The following is a 20,098-nucleotide window of genomic DNA, read 5'->3' as shown; positions in this document are numbered from 1 at the left end:
CTTTGGGATATTGATTATTTTGAGTTTAAAGGCACTTGAAAATAGCAGATGCAAGAAGAGCATGCTGACCTTCCTTTTTTTTTCATGAAAGGAAGAGATGAAACTCTGATGTGAAAGGTATTATCTGTATACCAGGAAGAAGAAACACATTCTTATTGCCCCAGATGGGGAGTCCAGGTTTGAGGGAAAGCTGCTCCAAAAAAACCTTGTTAAACAACTCTTACCTTCTTAGTGACTTTTCCACAATTAACTCTCCTAGCCCAAACCCCATTGTCTTGTTATGTTTTCACAATTTAACACACTTTTTCCATCCTAGTATGTAAGTATTCAGCTGTAATTGCTCATTTGAGTCTCCGTATTTCTTATGAGGGCTCCCATGTACATGTAAAAAAATTTTGTATGCTTTTCTTTTGTTAATCTGTCTTATTTAAGTCCTAGCTGGAGAATCTAAGAAGATAGAGGGCAACATTTACCTCCTCTGCCATGGAAATCACTTAATGAACTGTTCATCAACTGATGAGTAGATAAACAAAATCTGGCCTATTTAAACAACAGAGTATTTCTCATTGGTGTTGTCTCAATGCTTAACACAGTATGCCTGGCACTACCCTTCAATATTTTTTGAAGAATGAGACAATGAATTATCATGTCTCCAGCTAGGTTCGCCAGTATGAGTAATATGTAGTGAGTGCCTACTGTGTGCCATTTTACTACCTAAACTTTGCATGGACTCTGTCCCCTAATCTTATCTACCAATGCCATTGTCTTAGTTGAGATATCTGTCATTTCTTGACTGGTATAATACAGCAGCTTTCTAATTCCAATCTCAGTCCTCTCTGTTCTATTCTCCACACACAATCCTCTCTGTTCAATTCTCCACGCAGCTTCCAGAGTGATCTTTCTAGAGGCAAATCAGACCATGTCACTCCCAAGCTGAAAGACCACAGTGGGTTCAGTGTAGCCTACAGGGTATTCTAAACCCTGAGCATGGTATAATAGAGCCTCCATGTCTTGGCTCCTGCCTACCTCTTTCCCAGCCACATCAACCACTACTACTCCACTGGCATCCTACTCTCCAGCCTTAATGAATTGGTTGCAACTCCCCTCCTCCCACCAGTGCCTTGGCTTCTCATCATGCTACAGATTCTTTAACACACGCACTGTCCTCCAAGAAGCTTGCCAGATCCACTCCTATTCTTTCAACGAAATGTTTATTGACCACTCTTTATACACTATGACCAAACAGGATTTATCCCACAAATGTAAGGTTGGTTCAACATGTGAAAATCGGTTTATATAATACACCATATTAATGGTTGGTTCAACATGTGAAAATCAACTTATATAATACGCCGTATTAACAGAATGCATGGTGGAGCGGCGGGGGGCGCGGGGGGGGGAGGGACTCATGGTCATCTTAATCATGTACAAAAAGGATCATCTGACAAAACGCAATACCCTTTCATGAAAGTACATTCAACAAACCAGGAATAGAAAGAAACTTCTTCAACCTGGTAGAGGGCATCCATGAAAAACCCAGAGATAATATCATACTTAATGGTGAAAGACTGGTTGACCTCCCCCTAAGATCAGGAATGAGAAAAGGATGTCTTCTCTTGCCACTTCTAATTCAACACCGTACTCAAAGTTCTAGTCAGGGTAATTAGTCGAGAAAAAGAAATAAAAGGCATCCAGATTGGAAAGGAGCAAGTAAAACCATCTCTATTCATACGTGCATAGATGGCATGTTCTTATATAGAGGACACTAAAGAGTCCATCAAAAGAAAAAAAAAAAAAAAAAAAAAAACCCGAGATGGTTTGGCTCTGCGTCCCCACCCAAATCTCATGTCGAATTGTAATCCCCACCTGTTGAAGGAGGGGCCTGGTGGGAGGTGACAGAATCATGGGGGCGGACTTCCCCCCTGCCATTCTTGTGATAGAGTTCTCACAAGATCTGATCGTTTGAAAATGTGCAGCCCTTCCCCCTTCGCGCACGTTCTCTCTCTCTTCCTCCTGCTCCAATATGTGAAGAAGGTGCTTGCTTCCCCTTCGCCTTCCGCCATGATTGCACGTTTCCTGAGGCCTGTCCAGAAGCAGAAGCCTGTACAGCCTGCAGAACCATGAGGCAATTCAACCTCTTTTCTTTATGAATTACTCATTCTCAGGCAGTTCTTTATAGCAGTGTAGAAACAGACTAATACGCCAACCCTATCTGAGTATGCTCAGCAAAGCTGCAGTACCCAAGATCAATCTGCAACAATCAGTGGTATTTCCATACCCTAGCAGTGAATAACATGGATGAACCCTGATGAAACCATTATGCTAAGTGAAAGCAGCCAGACACACAAGGCCTCACATTTGGTCGTATGATTCCATCTATAGGAAATCTCCAAAACAGGCTAACCTCTACCGACAGAAAGCAGATTGACAAGTGGTTGCCAGGGACTATCGGGAATGTGCGTATGGGCGGGGGGAGAGGGGTGTGTGTGGCGGGGTGTGGGGGTTGGTAGTGGCGGTGTGGAAGGAGGCGTGTGGCAAGTGACTGCTTATAGGTGCAGGGGTTTCAGTTTCTTTTGAGGGTGTTGAAAATGTTTTGGAACTAGGTGGTTGTGACGGATGTGCAACATTGTGAAGGCGTGGTACCCACTCTCCCCTCGCCCACCCCTCTGTCTTTCCCACAATGTTCCCATCCAGTAGAAAGGGAGAGTTCCCACTGGCAGAGAAAGGGTCACGAGCGGGATTCCCCTCCCCCCACCATGGCCCTCCAGTCACTTCTAGGCCCAGGCCTGCTCCCTCGAGGCCAATGGGAAAGCGCTGAGGTCACCTGATGGACGTGTCCCTTGTGAGGCCATCACCACGTGCGAGGCCGTCACCACCTGCGAGGCCGTCACCGCGTGCGAGGCCGTCACCGCGTGCGTGCCCGTCACCGCGTGCGTGCCCGTCACCGGACGTGCGTGCCCATTGGTCTCGGCTCCCCAGCCAATGAGGGGCTGGGCCCTGGTCGCTAGGATACACAGCACTGGACGCGGTAACTGTCATCTTGAGAGCCATCTTGTCTAGCTAGGGCAAGCCGAGATAGCACACTCAACGCCCAGCATGTCGGGGAGGAGGAGCCATCGCCGGTCCTCCGGGGCTGGCGACCGGGGGCGGACCCGCTCTCGCACCGTCCGAGCGGAGCTTTCGTTTTCGGTGAGCCAGGTGGAGCGCGGTCTACGGGAGGGCCACTACGCTCAGCGCCTGAGTCCCACGGCGCCGGTCTACCTCGCTGCGGTTATCGAGTACCTGACGGCCAAGGTCCTGGAGCTGGCGGGCAACGAGGCCCAGAACAACGGAGAGAGGAACATCACTCCACTACTCCTGGACATGGCGGTTCACAACAACAGGCTGCTGAGCACCCTTTTTCACACAACCACCATCTCTCAAGTGGCCCCCGGTGGGGACTAGCTTCTGACGCCCAGCCCCTGGGACCTGGCAGGTCCACTCGTCCACCCACCCAGCCCCAAACTCCCCGGCCTCAAATCCCCCGGCCCGAATCCCCAGCCTTAAATCAACCCCCACCACCCGGGCCCCAAAGTCTTGGGTCTTCATTAATTCTGTCAATAAAATGTTTAAAGGAACCCACCTGCCTGCTTCAGTCACTTTGCCTTGGGGTGGGGGGGGGGTGGGTGGTGACATGGGGTGGGGGGCTGGGCGATGTCATGGGGTGTGTTGGGGGCGTGGGCGGTGAGTGGGGTGGGGGGTTGTGAGACCTCCACAGCTGGAGGGATGGAGAGGTGGTGGGGGTCTGGGGTTGGGTGGGAGTCAGGGATGGCACAGAGGAGCGGTCCCTCCCGGTGACAGTGCAGGGGACTGGCCCTGGGTGGGAAGGGGACACCCCCGCTGGTTCTGAGCAAGTCAGGGCCTGCCCGGGAAAGTCCTCAGCATGATGGCGTTCGTTGGGGCGGGTGGGCCTCAAGACCATGACTGCAGCGTTGCCACAGGATGGACTCCTAAAGGCAACCGGGCTGGGGACGGAGAGGTGGACCCGGCGCTTGGCAAGGGGCCCTGGACAGGAAGATGGAGGAGTGAGCGGTGGGGGGAAAACAGTCGAGAAATGTACGGACACGGAATTAGGGTCACGAGTTTAGTTTGGGTCATGTTCAGATGGAGAGGCTGTGGGAGGCCTTCAGCAAGCGAGACCATCTGCATTGCAGCCGAGCTAGCAGCAGGTGGCGCCGGGCCAGGCCCCGCGTACCTTCCCAAGGTCTTGGCTCCGCATCCCCGAGACCCTGGATTTGCATGCGCCGCTCACAGCCCGGCCAGGCCCCGCCTCCGATCCCGCTCTTTGCACATCACCAGGGCAAGGGGCACGCTCGGGCTGGGGAGCGGGCGCGGGCACGCCGGCAGCCTGCCAAGGGGGACGCAGGGCACGTCGCCCCGCCCCGCCCCGCCCGTCCGCCAGCTGCGGCAGCGCGTCCGGAAGTGCCTGGGGCGGCGAGCATGGCGGCGGCGGCGGCGGCGGCCGGCCTGGGCGGAGGCGGCGGCGCCGGCCCGGGACCCGAGGCCGGGGACTTCCTGGCCCGCTACCGGCTGGTGTCGAACAAGTTGAAGAAGCGGTTCCTGCGGAAGCCGAACGTGGCGGAGGCCGGCGAGCAGTTCGGACAGCTGGGCCGGGAGCTGCGCGCCCAGGAGTGTCTGCCGTACGCGGCCTGGTGCCAGCTGGCGGTGGCGCGCTGCCAGCAGGCGCTCTTCCACGGGCCCGGGGAGGCGCTGGCCCTCACCGAGGCCGCCCGCCTCTTCCTGCGGCAGGAGCGCGACGCGCGCCAGCGCCTGGTCTGCCCCGCCGCCTACGGGGAGCCGCTGCAGGCCGCCGCCAGCGCCCTGGGCGCCGCGGTGCGTCTGCACCTCGAGCTGGGCCAGCCGGCCGCCGCCGCCGCCCTCTGCCTCGAGCTGGCCGCCGCCCTGCGCGACCTGGGCCAGCCGGCCGCCGCCGCCGGTCACTTCCAGCGCGCCGCCCAGCTCCAGCTGCCCCAGCTGCCCCTGGCCGCGCTGCAGGCGCTGGGCGAGGCCGCCTCCTGCCAGCTGCTGGCGCGCGACTACACCGGCGCCCTGGCGGTCTTCACGCGCATGCAGCGCCTGGCGCGGGAGCACGGCAGCCACCCGGTGCAGTCACTGCCGCCGCCCCCGCCGCCGGGGCCCCAGCCCGGGCCCGGGACCGGGGCGACGCCCGCCCTACCGGCCGCGCTGCTTCCTCCGAACTCCGGCTCGGCGGCGCCCTCTCCCGCCGCCCTGGGCGCCTTCTCGGACGTGCTGGTCCGCTGCGAGGTGTCCCGCGTGCTGCTGCTGCTCCTCCTACAACCACCGCCGGCCAAGCTGCTGCCGGAGCACGCCCAGACCCTGGAGAAGTACTCCTGGGAGGCTTTTGACAGCCACGGGCAGGAGAGCAGCGGCCAGCTTCCCGAGGAGCTCTTTCTGCTGCTCCAGTCCTTGGTCATGGCTGCCCACGAAAAGGACACGGAAGCCATCAAGTCGCTGCAGGTGGAGATGTGGCCACTGTTGACTGCTGAGCAGAACCACCTCCTTCACCTCGTTCTGCAAGAAACCATCTCCCCCTCAGGACAGGGAGTCTGATCCATCCCATTCACCCAGTGACTTTTTGCCCAGACCGGCAGGGGATTCCCATCAGTCACGTGAACCAGATGACTTTGCCTGTTGCCAAACCTCACGCATCCACGTTTGCGTCTGGGGAGGAATAAAAAAGACATCGTTCCCGCTTCTGTGTTTTGTTATTCCTATTGCCGCCATAGGAATTATTTCGTTGGCTGAACGTTACCTGCATCCCAAGAACACATTTTGATAGAATCAGAGTAGAGGACACGGCCGTCTTCTAAAAAGCCACGACATGAAAATAACAGTCCCTTTCGTCTCCTTCCTCTGCTTCTTCCACCCAACGCAGCCTCCTGCCTCCGCCTTTGTTTCATAGTGAGGATTTTATTTTGCACGGCACTCTCCCTCTAAATACCTACCCTAGATGATTTCATCCTGCCCCTCATTTCTGAACGTATTTCTGTGTCTTTGTAATGGCCACATTTCTCCTTCCACTCGTCCGCACAGTACGTCTTCGTGGCAGGGGAGTCATTTTATTCCTTACAGCTTCCTTGTAACCACAGCCCTAAATCCATGATAAAGCTACTCTTGCACTCCTCATGTGTGGTTTTGGTGTCCCTCGTCTATAAAATGTGACTCTCTTCCCTACTTGTCAGGAGGCCAGAAGCAGAACCAGATAGCTCTTTGGGCTCCAGGATGCGTTCGTTCCTTTGAAATTTGCACTATGCCTGCCTCCTATGTGGGCAACGAACCTGCCTCAGGGCAACGAACCTGCAGAGATCATCTGTGATGTGCTCCGTACTGGGGTGACTGCAATGCAAACGTGTCCAATGCAGCGGGTCCGGTGCCGATGCATCAATTTGCATTGGAATTCACGGTTCCGGTTCTTTTCCCAGAGGTATATGCAGTGTGGATCACAACAGCTTTTATTTGTAATAGGGATTCCCCCTGCCCCCCATCCCCGAGATGGAGTCTCACTCTGTCACCCAGGCTGGAGCACAGTGGCGTGATCTCGGCTCACTGCAACCTCCGCCTCCTGGGTTCAAGCGATTCTCCTACCTCGGCCTCCGGAGTACCTGGGATTACAGGCGCGCACCACCATGCTAGGCTAATTTTTGCATTTTTAATAGAGACGGGGTCTCACCATGTTGGCCAAGCTGGTCTCCAACTCCTGACCTCAAATGAGCCACCCTCCTCCGCGTCCCAAAGTGCTGGGATGACAGGTATGAGCCACCACGCCTGGCCTGTAGTAGGGATTTTTGCTGCAACTTTTAGTTAAGTGGGTGAAATCAGAGTGCATGGCCTTTTGGTGGTGTGCGATCACGTGACTGCAAGGCAGCCTCCGTGTTCCCCAAAAGCAGGATGGCGTTCCATTTGAAAACACTTAAGTTTCCAAGGCTTACTGGCTCAGATGGAGCATGCAACCCAACTAAGCTGTTTTCTTATTTATTGCGTCTTTTTAATCCTTTTGATGGTGACGACAAGAACCCTTCAGAATACAGCCTCTTTCTCAGACTTTCAACCCTGGGGAAATGCATCCTTTGGGCCGAAGTTGCACACAATACTGATCTTCAGGGCTGAGATATAAGGACACAGTTTGGAGTAGGTGTTTTTGTTATGCGTCTTTTTGCGGGGGAGAGGTGTGGAGGGTTGTCACTGTGAGTTGAGTGCCTCAAAATGGGTGGGACTTGTAGGGTGTTCTTTTCTGCTTCTACTTCTATTTCAACAGTGTGGAAGTAACGGGAAGCACTGTCATTCCTCTTTCTCTCACTTGGCTGCCAGGAAGGGTCCTACGGAGCCCTGAACGCCTAGCCCAAATTATTGTAAAAGCGGTTGAAGGGCTCATGGTCCTTTGCTCTTTGGCTGTTTCCTGGTATGCTCCTCTTAACCCGGGCTGCAGACCTGGCCGGCTGGCTTATTGTCAGGTTTAGGAGTTACGGAGCATGACTGGTGACCAGTTTGGGATTTGGGCTTCAGGAGAAGCCCCCTGAGGCCTCTGGTCCAAACTCCTTGCATCAGGGAGGTGAAGGGAAGGATAACCAGACAGTCGGGTACTGGGTAGCTGAGCATAGTTCTAGGAAACACTAAAACTCCTCGTTTTCCATTTCCCGTGGGCTCATTCATGTATCTGCCTCAGAAACTTAAGAGCAGTGATAACTGGGCCGGGGCCAGATTTCAGCATTTTTGAGAATTCCCTCCTAATGTACCACATCAATATCAAAAGTCAACACTGATTTCTAGCATGCCAAAAGCAAATATTTTCAGAGGACATGATTCGTTTGCTTTTTAACTTGAAAACAATTCCAGATCCACATTTAAAACAGTGTAAACCGTCGGAAATGGTGGCAGCGAAGCAGTGAACCCTTAAAGGGTGTTGGGGTTCCCCTTCTCCCCATTATGAGGTACTCCTAAAAGGAGAAGTGTTGCTTATGAAAGAATATTTTATACGCGAATAGCACAAAGACAAAGACGTTTGAGAACCGCTACGCCGGAGGAAGGTGATCAAGACTGAAATTAGTGTATTAGGCAAGATCTGGTTCCTAGGTGCTGAGGATTCTGGTGCCAAGGATTAATGTTAACCGTGTAGGCATCTCTACCACCGTTAGAGGAGACCAGCAGCCCACAGACTCTTTCTGTCAAGGGCCAGATAGAAATGTGTTAGTCTTTACAGACCACAGATGATCTCTGTTGCACAGTCTTCTTTGTTTCTTTGTATGTTTGTCTTTGCAATCCTTTAAACGTGTAAAAACTATTCTTAACTCACAGTCCGTACAAAAGCAGGCTGTGGGCCAAATTCTGGGGCTATCGTTTGCCCACCCCTGAATTAGAACCCAGAACATAGTAGTTGCTCAGTGGCTGTTCAAGGAATGAACCTCATGAGAGTAGTTAATAACTATAACTAATTTATCCTTATCATTAAAGGACAAAGATTGAAGAATAAGTGAACTAAGCATTCACCTCCAGATTGTAGAGAACAAACAAAATAAACCAAAAGAAAGGAAAATAGAATTTTTAAGGTTTTGAACAGAGATTGATGAACTAGAAACAGCTCTTTCAAAACCATGTTTGAGTTTAAAACTGAGCTGATTCTAGGCCGGGCGTGGTGGCTCAAGCCTGTAATCCCAGCACTTTGGGAGGCCAAGACGGGCGGATCACGAGGTCAGGAGATCAAGACCATCCTGGCTAAAATGGTGAAACCCCGTCTCTACTAAAAAATACAAAAATCTAGCCGGGCGAGGTGGCGGGCGCCTGTAGTCCCAGCTACTCGGGAGGCTGAGGCAGGAGAATGGCGTAAACCTGGGAGGCGGAGCTTGCAGTGAGCTGAGATCCGGCCACTGCACTCCAGCCTGGGTGACAGAGCCAGACTCCGCCTCAAAAAAAACAAAACAAAACAAAACAAAAAAAACTGAGCTGATTCTTTGAAAACTTGATAGAATAGACAAACACTTGCCAACTCTTGCTACAGAGGGGAAAAAAGGAGAAAAGACATATATGTATGTATACAGATATAGATGTATGGCACAGGAAAGGATATATGACTAATGTGCACATTTGCAGACATTAACTCAAGGCAACACAAATGAGAATAGCAATAATCATATAAGGATTGGAAAATATAGCCTAGTATCTCTCACTAAATAAAGCACATGGCTCACATGGCTTTTTCATTTACTCTCATTAAATACTGGATTCCTACATTAAATAAGCTATTCTAGAGCAATAGTTTCATGGAAAAAAATGGAAGCTTTCCCATTTTATTTTCAAGTTTAATATAACTCTCATGCCAAAACCTGATAAGTAGAGCTACTGAAAAAGTTAAACCCATTTCATCCATGAATATAGATATAGAAATTATAAATAAAATGTTGGCAAATTGGATCCAGCTAAGTTTTAAATGACTAACACACTATGACTGATGAAAGTTTTCCCAGGAATGGAGCACAGTAGTTCTCTTGCACTGGTCTGTGACAGCCAATTGTAAGTAAGCATCTCTTCCCACCCCTGGGGCCAGGCATGATGGGAGTAGTATTTATGTCAGGGAAATCTGCCAATGCTATAAATCAAGGCCTTTACTTCCTAACCTCCTCTCACTTTGCTCCCCTGTGGGTTGCTAATTTATTGTCAGCACACTACTGAATGTTAAGTATAATCTGACAATACAAAAGAGAAATGTGACCATGTCAAAGATGCTGGAAAAGCATTTGATAAAATTCAGTTGCCACTGCAAATAAAATAGGAATAGAAGAAAACTTTTTAGATGTCATAAAAAGTATTTGAAACTAACAGTAAACATTATATTAAACAATGAAACACAGGTTACATTCTCATTAAAGTCAGGAACAAGATAGGCTTATTTGTTATGTGTTTACCAGGTCCTGTCAGTGTAATGTCATCAGTGTAATGGACAGGCATGGTGCTTGTGGGATGTAAAGGTGTTTGAGGTCCCTTGAGTCTATATTATGATAGAAAACAAAAGAGCTAACATTGCCCTGATGCATGGACAGTAAACTTAATACTCTTGTTCCTACTTGGTAAATTCAAATGTATTCTGATTTACTAATGTATGAAAATGAAGAAAAAGCATTTTCTAGGTAAATACTTCTATATCAGGCTCCTGGGCCTGTGTAAATTTGCTTCAACAGAGATATGATATCTGGAATTGCAATTTTTTTTTGGCATCACCACCTGATTAAATTTGTGATGCTCTGCTGTCATATTCCGTGACTCGCCTGGCTTTTGTAGTGGCCAAACAGGCTCTCTAAGGAGAACAGTCACTGGTTTGTGAGGCACCTATCCCAGTTATAGCCACTGAAAGGCTTTTATGCAAAAGAGGGATGACTGCTTCAGAGACTGGTGAGTGGTTGCCTCCTCAGGCAAAGGAGGTTCAGGGGAATTTGGAGGTTTGCAATTCTCAGCCTCATCCATGTCTGCCTAAATACCTCCATCTCAAATGGAGGTGGAGTTTCAATGGAGGCCTCAGAGTTTCACTCCTTCCCACCAGTACTCTTACCACAGCACAGTAGATCTGGTAGAGTTGAGCATTTAATTGTCACTGCAGCTCTGCAACTTATGCTCAGCCCTTAAGTCGTATCTGCCTACAACCACAGGATATGGAGGATTCCTCAAAAGCTCTATGTATGCATCCTGATTTTCCATGTATGTTCATCAGTGTTCTTATTTTGTACATAGTCACATTTCATTTCTTTTTCCATGTGTATGTCCTCTAGGGCTGTAAGAAGACAGACCATTCTACAATCAGGTAATGGCTATGTTTGTTGCCACAGTGACTAAATGCCACTGTCATTTAATCTCCCCAGTGTCTTACTTGCCATCTGCAACTCATCCCATAGTATCACTGGTGATAATCTGAGAAACTATAATACTAACACATGTCATGGATTCCCTAACTGCTCATTTTCTTCCTAGGCAAATATGTTATCTCTGTGTTTCTTGAATATATTAGCAATGTAACCTTAGAATTGCATTTTGAAAATCTGTTTCCTGGGGTTTCTTGTAGCACCAATTACTGTATGAAACAAGGGATCCAGCAAGGAACAGAAAACATGGAAATTAGGATAATTTGTGGAAGATTTAATAAATATACTAGTTAGGAGGGTGGGAACAGAGTATTACCATCCTGTAAACCCAAAATAAAATTCTAATCCCCCCAACCATCTGAATGAACCCTTCTTTTCAGCAAAGGGCATTCCAAAGTTAACCTGAAAAACTAGTTCAGGCCATGATGAGAAGGTGGGGATCAAACATGCCTCATTATACCCTCCTCCCTTTTGGAATTCAGAAAAATCTGACCAGCATTAACATCAACACAGACCTTAAGACTGATAGAAAAGACTCTTTAAGTCTGATAAGAAACATTTACAATGTATTCTATCTGAAGCCTGCTACCTGGAGGCTTCATCTGCATGACAAAATCTTGGTCTTCACAATCCCTTATCTTAACCCAGATGTTCCTCTCTATTGATTCTAAGTCTTTACACAATAACTTAATTTTCAACTAATTGCCAATCAGAAAATCTTTGAATCTACCTACGACCTGGAAGTCCCACCTCGCTTCCAGTTGTCCTGCCTTTCCAAACTCAATGAATATACATCTTACATCTATTGATTTATGTCTTATGTCTCCCTAAAATGCGTAAAACCAAGTTGTAGCCAGACCACGTTGAGTACGTGTTCTCAGGATCTCCTGAGGGCTGTGTCACAGGCCACTGGTCTCTCATATTTGGCTCATAATAAATCTCTTCAGGTATTTTACAGGGTTTAACTTTTTGTTTGTTGACAATCCCTAAACCTGAAAGGATCAGAAGAGACAGAAACATCCTGAAAGAGAGAATTGGATAGATTGTTGTAGTGGCTTTTAAAAATGACCATCAATTATTTAACATTTCTCCCATTAAAAATTAGGGTCTATGTCTCTTCCCCTTGAATCTGGGTGGATATGTGATTTGCTTATAACCAATAGAATGTATTGAAAGTGAGGACTAAACTCTAATTTTTTTTTTATCTTGCCCAAATTCCTATCTAAGGGGCCTGGGGAGTCATGCCCTACAAATCATAAATTCTCATCAGATGGGTTTTATTTAACCTTTATATATCATGATTTACTTTCCAACCTGACTCTGGAATAACATTGTGAGACAAGGAAGAAAATAAAAATATTTTGCCCCAAAACATGTTTCTTTGCCATATTTTTTAATGGCCCTGCAAAGCTGTTCTTTGTGGGGGGAAATTTGCATCTGTAAAGAATCTCTATTAACATAGCTAGATCTTTTTCTTCCAGCCCCTCCCAATCCTAAAGAGATTAACTAAGATCTGAATACAAAACATTTGTCATCTATTGTCTCTAAGGGCAGCCACTATAAGACTTCAAAAGAACTTTGGTCTCCACAATGTTTATCTTAACCTGAACATTCCCTTTCTATCAATCCCAGGTCTTTAGACAAACTCAACCAATAGTCAACTAGAAAATGTTTAAATTCACCTATAGCCCGGAAGCCCCCAGATGGAGTTGTCCCGCCTTTCTGGACCAAATCAATGTATTTATTAAATGTATTTGATTGATGTCTCAAGCCTCTCTAAAATGTATAAAACAAAGCTGTGCCCCGACCATCTTGGGCACATGTTCTCAGGACCTCCTGAGGGCCATGTCATGGGCCATACTCACTCATATTTGGCTCCGAATAAATCTCTTAAAATATTTTACAGAGTTCAACTCTTTTTGTCGACAAAAGTGATGCTACATAACTTAAAGACTAGGTCAGAAAAGGTTATGTAGTCTTCACCTTGTTAACTGTAACACTCACACTTGGAGGCCCTAAAATGATGTGTAAGAAGTCCAACTACAGGCTGGGCACGGTGGCTCACACCTGTAATCCCAGCACTTTGGGAGGCTGAGGCAGGCGGATCACCTGTGGTCAGGAGTTCAAGACCAGCCTGGTCAACATGGCAAAACCCGTCTCTACTAAAAATACAAAAATTAGCTGGGTGTGGTGGCATGAACCTGTAGTCCCAGCTACTCAGGAGGCTGAGGCAGGAGAATCACTTGAACCCGGGAGGCAGAGACTGCAGTGAGCCGAGATCACACCACTGCACTCCAGCCTGGGCAACAGAGTGAGACTCTGTCCTCCTCCCACCCTCCCTGCCCCACAAAAAAGAAGTCCAACTACCTTGAAACACGCTGTAAGGAAGCCCAGGCCTCAGGGAAAATCCATGTAAAGTTACAGCAGTCAATAACCCCAGATTCTGTCCTAGCTGACAGTCAGCACCAACCACCAGAAAAGCAAGAGAAGGAACTTCCAGATGATTCTAGCACCCAGCTGTTAAATATTCCTAACTGAGGCTCCAGAAACCACCCATCCCCACTGTGTCCCAAAGTCTTGATCTACAGAATCTGTGAGTAAAACATAATGGTTTTTGTTATGACACTAAGTTTTGAAGTGGGTTGGTACACAGCAATAGTAACTAGTACAGGTTGAAAAAGCCACTCTGAGGGAAACAGTGACCTTAAGTGGAGAGAGAGAGTGAACTCCTCTACAAGGGGAAAGTTGGAAGAATAAATATGCCAATCTTTTGCCAGTGCTCCCTGTTGGTGAAATCCAACCAAAAGCTGGAGGACAAGGTAGCCTGTTGATGTATTCTATACAAGCTCACCTCACAGAACAAGAAGCAGGATAGAGAAGCAGGAAAATGGATCTAAAGGGGCAAACAAAAGTTATCTTGCTTGGGGTCATTTGAAGACTTTGAACTTTATTCTGAAGACAATGGGAAGATATTGAAAAGTTTTAGACAGGCAACTGATACTTATCCTGAAAATGATGTGCAGCCTTTGTTGGAGAATAGATTAGAAACAGGGGAAGACTAGTTAGGAATGTAAAACAATAGATCAAGTGTGAGGTGATGGGACCCTGGGCTGTGGCAACAGTGGTATAAATGGAAACAGAAGAAAGATGTGAGAGGCATTACAAATACAGGATTGACCAGATTTGTGGGCATAAAAATGAGGGAAGAGTAGACAATAACACTGAGGTTTTAAGCCTTTAAGGGTCTTGAGCTCACCTCTAGAGAATTCATCAATTCCCAAAGTTTCACCCATCCTTTTATGTGGAAGTCATGAATCTTCATCTCCATCCATGGTTTTGCCCCCTAAACTTGTCTTTCACCTACTGCCTGCTGGACATTTCAACCTGATTGTCCTACTATAACCTCAAACCTAGGATATCAATAAGCAAGCTCACAATCATCAATCCACACAATCCTGAATCACATATTTCTGTCAATACAGCATCTTTTCATTTCTATCATCTATGAGCCTTGACACTACTACATTTTTGCTGATATGTCCGTAATAACTCCTATTGTTCATAAGTGAAAAAGTATTTTTTGGAGTTAAGTTTGTAGAAGCTAAGAGTGTTTGTCCAATATCTGAAATCTGCCAAAATTCTTTAAAGTATTCAGGCATTCCTTTTACATGACTAATTACATACCATTAAGGTTCCAGTGGAATTTCCTCGATAAGTCTGCCACTTTTTCCCATCAAGACTATACATGATGATAAACTGAGAGATGTAGAGGCTGGAGAACTTCTGACGGGCACCCTGGGTCTTGATGCCGTGAATAATCATTGGCGCCAACAGATCCACCTACCAATTAAAACAATACTTTATTTTAACCTATTTTTAAATGTATGTACTACCTCCTGAAACTAATTATTAGCTTAGGAAGAATCTACATTGCTACAGATGTGTCCATCATTACCTGACATGTGCAAGTGAAGCAGTCACCAATGTTGAAATGTGCATGTGTGTGTGAAGCTGTGGGATAAACAGTAGAAATGAATAGAAAGATGCTTATTGAGTTCCCAGCCTGCTTCTTGACAAACCAAACCACTACCAAATCATTGAGCCCCCATTTCCTACACACACACACACACACACACACACACACCCCTTTTGTGGACTCACATAAGCTAATGGACCCACATAAGCTAATGCTTTGCCCACACCTCAGTCTCAGACTAAAGCCAATTTCCTGCCCTCCTCCCAAACCAGACCCAGCCCAACATCACTGTCAGTGATGAACTGCTACACCTCCTTCAAGTGTTAGTTCAGAAACTATTTTTCCTGGTTAGCCTGCTCTGACTCACCCAGACAAATTTAGTGCTGCTTCTTCTATGCTTCTACTTCACTTTGTATATAACTTTATTATAGCAAATTATTGCACCATAGTATAAGGTTGCTTTGCTTTTCTGCTTTTCTTATTAGACTGAGATCCTTAAGGCAATGAACCTAAACTTTCTGTGTCTCAATTTATCTGTAAAGTGAAGATAATATTAGTTTTTATCTCAAAGGGCTGCCATAAGGGTTAAAGAGTTAATACATGTAATGTGCTGAGTTCAGTGCCTAGTGCATACTAAACACTCGATCAATGTTAGCTTTTATATTCTCTCTAGCCCCAGCACCTAATATGGTATCTGGTGTAATACTGCTATATAGCAAATGCTTTGGAATGAATGAGTGAATAATGGAAAAGTAGTATAGAATGGACACTTCTTAAAGAAGAGGTCGTGGACTACAAGAACATTAGAAGTATCAGTTACTGTCCTAACAAGCAAGTCAAATTTAGCATGTTTTCACAGATGCCTGACACACACAAATTGGACTGGTCATGACTCTTGTGCTTAATAACTGCCTCCTTCAGCTCACTATAAGTTCCATTCATACACTCATCCAAAGAATATTTTTTAGCACTTGCTATGTGCCAAGCACTGTTTTAGGTACAGGGAATAGAGTAAAACAAGAAACAAAGCCCTGCCCTCATGGAACTTACAGTTGAGTAGGGGAAATAGACCTTATATCATATATGTTTATAGCCTCAAGTAGTGATAAATGCAGGAGAAAAATGAAGCAGTGTAACAGGACAGAGTGGCAAGGTCTTCAGAAGTTGCAGCACTGTCTTTTCCCAGATTAGATGGTATTCCCATTCAAAGACACTTCATTTTAACATCTTGGTATTATGGCATAAAAAAGTGAAAGCAACAGGCACAAAAATAATGATTTTTACTGAATTGACTTTTACTGTTTCTTCATATAGATAGAGTATAAGAGTTTTTTCTTGGACCAGTGATTATTGTATTTTCTAGCAGCCTTGCTAGAATAAAGCTGCAATAGAACCAGGCTACAATAAAGCCTTGGCAGCCTACCTACATTCTGCAACTGACGAATGCTTGACAAACTGCCAGGCTTATCTACTTCATCTTCTTGTGCCTCTTCTACATTATAATTGGCACCTGGGAGCAGTTTGACAATTACAGACTCAATAGCTTCACCTATGTGCACCAGCTGGGTGTTTCAGTGTAACTACAAGACACATCTGTCTACTAGGAAGTAAGCAAGGGGGTAATGAGTTTCATTGTATAAAAGTACAAATATTGCAGCTGCGTATCTCCATGGAGCCTGCTGACTTCCCCCTGTGCATTGCCTGGTCTTGGTCACCTGGTGCTCCTCAAGCCAGCCCAGTGCTCTTGTGGCCAGGCTGTTGTGCACTCTTCAGGCCTTCTCACGAGCATAGATGCCTTCTCCAACTCCCTTCCTTGTCAGCATGCCTTTCAACTCCATCTCCATGGTTTATTTTAAAGTTACAAGATATATAAAAAGTCTAGCTGGACCTTAGTAGGACAGATGGCAAAAACCACCTTGAAGATAAGGTGATTTAATAGTGGTAGATGATAACATAACTAGGTGGATTTGTAACTGGTTTAATTTCCATAAGTAAACAGTGACAGTTAATAGATGGTTATCAACTTAAAGGGAGCATTCTGGAAACAGTGTAGTACAATGGTTACCAACTAGGGTTCTGGAGCCCAACCATCAGAATTTGAATTTTGCCTCAGGCACTTACTAGCCATGTGACTTGGGCCTCTCTATGCTTCAATGTGACTTGGACCTCGCTATGCTTCAATTTCATTATCTGAAATGAAGATGATAGTAACATCTAGCTTCTTTGTATTGTGCACATACTAAGGAAGTCTTGTCTACTTCAATACTTTGATCATGACTTTGCTGCAGTATTACAAAGTTTACTGATCAAATCAGTAACTGGAAAAACTAGGAAACACTTTGGGATACTGAAGATTGGCAAACTGAAACAATGGGCCAAATCTAGTAAGTGGAAACAACAGGGTATATTGTTCAGGGTTCATTGGCTAGGCACAGACAGGACACTCTATTTACTAGTCTAATCAGGTTGTATCTAGGGAGGAAGATATAATTCCCCCCTCCCAAATAAGAATGTTATTACAAAAAATTAAATAGCACAGACACAGGGCGGCCAAATAGATAAATATGTCCTCTATATAGGGATACATTTAAGGTTGAAAATAACCATAGAAATACAGGGTGAAGAACATAACATGTTGTTTGGCAGAAGCACAAACAAACAAAAAATACTTAGGGATTAGTGAACAGCAGCTCAGATTGAGTCAAAATTGGCAGTGTCTACAAAACAATGCTGTGGCATTAATAGACATGCTATTTACAAAGATGGAAACCAAAATGTTTTCTCCATTTCCTGTTTAGGTGGAGAGGCTGAGTAGGCACTGCCAAGCTGCCCTCAGCTTTTGTGAGGCATGGAAGAGACCCAGAAGTTTCCATCTGTCTGCCTTTGAAGGGGCCCGATTGATCAAATGTTGAAATGATAGTATTTTCAGATATGTTGAGTTAAATAAAATGTATTATTAAAGTGAATTTCACATTTTTGAAAACGTGGCTACTAGAAAATGTAAAATTACCCATGTGGTTTGCATTTGTGAACCATTGTTTTATGTTAAAATAAAGGGGATTGGAGTACTTAAGGACACCTGGGCGGTTGGAAGCATCTAATAATAACATATACTGTATTGAGAGATGGTGAGTTCAATATTATAGAAAATATTCAGATGTTCTAATCCAAGTAGAAGGACTAAAATACAGAAATACAACATATCAGTATACTTAATTCTATCCCCATATCTCTTTGTTTATGACTGCTTTCATACAAATCATAAGGCATTCTGTTCTTTAGTTTTCTCATATTCATAGAATCCTTTGAGCTTACAGGAGGAATAAGTAATGCAATTGACTGAATGTGATACATTTCCCACCATTGATTAAATTTTCTAACCTTGATCCAAGAAAAGGGCTCCTTGGTGCTCCAGGCATTGATTGATCCGGAATAATGAAGTCTGGCCAGCTTTGGGGCCCACTGTCCTTTGCCGAAGTAAAGAAACAGAGATTAAATCAGCTGGGTTGGTCCTAGACACTTGAGAATAAAATTATTGTCTTGAGAAAGATTATTGTCTTGAGAAATTATTGTAAAATTATTGTCTTGTAAAATTATTGTCTTGAGAAATCTAAGCTGTGGTGAAAATAGAGAAAAACATAAAGGCTTTATGGCATACCAGTATCAATTACTATCTAAGTATACTGCTTATCCTTGTTGTCCATTTTATTTTCTAAAATTTATAATTTTGTTAATTGTTAGCACCGCTAATTAGCTGATACTGCAATTTGTTACCGACACTACCAAATAATAATATTATTATTTCTTTTCTTTTCTTTTTTTTCTTTTTTTGAGATAGAGTCTTGCTCTGTTGCTTAGTCTCGCTCAGGCTGGAATGCAATGGCGTGATCTTGGCTCACTGCAACCTCCACCTCCTGAGTTCAAGCAATTCTCCTGCCTCAGTCTCCCGGATAGCTGGGACTACAATTGCGCACCACCATGCCCGACTAATTTTTGTATTTTTAGTAGAGATAGGGTTTCACTATGTTGGCCAGGCTGGTCTTGAACTCCTGACCTCAGGTAATCTGCCTGCCTCAGCCTCGCAAAGTGCTGGGATTACACGCATGAGTTAACATACCTGGCCTATTATTTATTATACAATTTATATTCATTGTAGAAAAATCAGAAAATGAAAAGTAAAAATAAAAATAAGTAAAAATACAAATAAAAGAAATTTTAAAATGTAACCCTTCCACCTAGTGAAAAATGTTACTATTTTGGTATACAACTCTTAAGCCTCTTTTTCTTTTTTTTTTTTTTTTTGAATTTAATATATACAAATTTATTGATGGCATTTAAACACTAGACAATATGTGAACAAAATAAAGTTAAAACTCCTACTTCATTCAATGTTTGCAACTTATGAGATTCACTCAGGAATAAAATTTTCAATAAAAAAGATTTAGAAAAGAAAAATCTACAAGAAAAAATAAGCAATTGGTAAAATATATTTTTTTTTAATTTATTTATTATTATTATACTTTAAGTTGTAGGGTACATGTGCATAACGTGCAGGTTTGTTACATATGTATACTTGTGCCATGTTGGTGTGCTGCACCCATCAACTCGTCATTTACATCAGGTATAACTCCCAATGCAATCCCTCCCCCCTCCCCCCTCCCCATGATAGGCCCCGGTGTGTGATGTTCCCCTTCCCGAGTCCAAGTGATCTCATTGTTCAGTTCCCACCTATGAGTGAGAACATGCGGTGTTTGGCTTTCTGTTCTTGTGATAGTTTGCTAAGAATGATGGTTTCCAGCTGCATCCATGTCCCTACAAAGGACACAAACTCATCCTTTTTTATGGCTACATAGTATTCCATGGTGTATATGTGCCACATTTTCTTAATCCAATCTGTCACTGATGGACATTTGGGTTGATTCCAAGTCTTTGCTATTGTGAATAGTGCTGCAATAAACATACGTGTGCATGTGTCTTTATAGCAGCATGATTTATAATCCTTTGGGTATATACCCAGTAATGGGATGGCTGGGTCATATGGTACATCTAGTTCTAGATCCTTGAGGAATCGCCATACTGTTTTCCATAATGGTTGAACTAGTTTACAATCCCACCAACAGTGTAAAAGTGTTCCCATTTCTCCACATCCTCTCCAGCACCTGTTGTTTCCTGACTTTTTAATGATCGCCATTCTAACTGGTGTGAGATGGTATCTCAT

General features: G+C 45.2%; 3 protein-coding genes across 10 annotated transcripts in view; 2 read left to right on the top strand and 1 right to left on the bottom strand.

The window, feature by feature from the left end:
• The window catches only part of F8 (coagulation factor VIII), a 218,915-nt gene that overhangs the window by 29,329 nt on the left and 169,488 nt on the right, over positions 1-20,098 (bottom strand). For 5 of the 8 annotated variants that reach the window (XM_073013275.1, XM_073013274.1, XM_073013273.1 and 2 more), the window contains 2 exons: positions 18,262-18,347; positions 14,589-14,744 (listed from right to left, as the gene is read on the bottom strand). In XM_073013275.1, the coding sequence (XP_072869376.1) occupies positions 14,589-14,744; positions 18,262-18,347 (242 nt within the window). Of the gene's footprint in view, positions 1-4,234; positions 4,328-14,588; positions 14,745-18,261; positions 18,348-20,098 lie in introns of those variants that run through there. The other 3 variants (XR_012091877.1, XM_073013277.1, XM_073013278.1) reach the window with 2 other exon arrangements.
• On the top strand, positions 2,828-3,574 carry H2AB1 (H2A.B variant histone 1). The gene has a single exon (XM_007993191.3). The coding sequence runs from the start codon at positions 3,097-3,099 to the stop codon at positions 3,442-3,444; it is 348 nt and encodes a 115-aa protein (XP_007991382.1). The 5' UTR covers positions 2,828-3,096; the 3' UTR covers positions 3,445-3,574.
• On the top strand, positions 4,264-6,186 carry F8A1 (coagulation factor VIII associated 1). The gene has a single exon (XM_007993189.3). The coding sequence runs from the start codon at positions 4,279-4,281 to the stop codon at positions 5,608-5,610; it is 1,332 nt and encodes a 443-aa protein (XP_007991380.3). The 5' UTR covers positions 4,264-4,278; the 3' UTR covers positions 5,611-6,186.

This window comes from Chlorocebus sabaeus, chromosome X (genome assembly GCF_047675955.1).
Source record: "Chlorocebus sabaeus isolate Y175 chromosome X, mChlSab1.0.hap1, whole genome shotgun sequence".
Lineage (NCBI taxonomy): Eukaryota > Metazoa > Chordata > Mammalia > Primates > Cercopithecidae > Chlorocebus > Chlorocebus sabaeus.
Note: the sequence above shows the minus strand (reverse complement) of the source record. Positions and strands in the feature narration are given on the sequence as shown.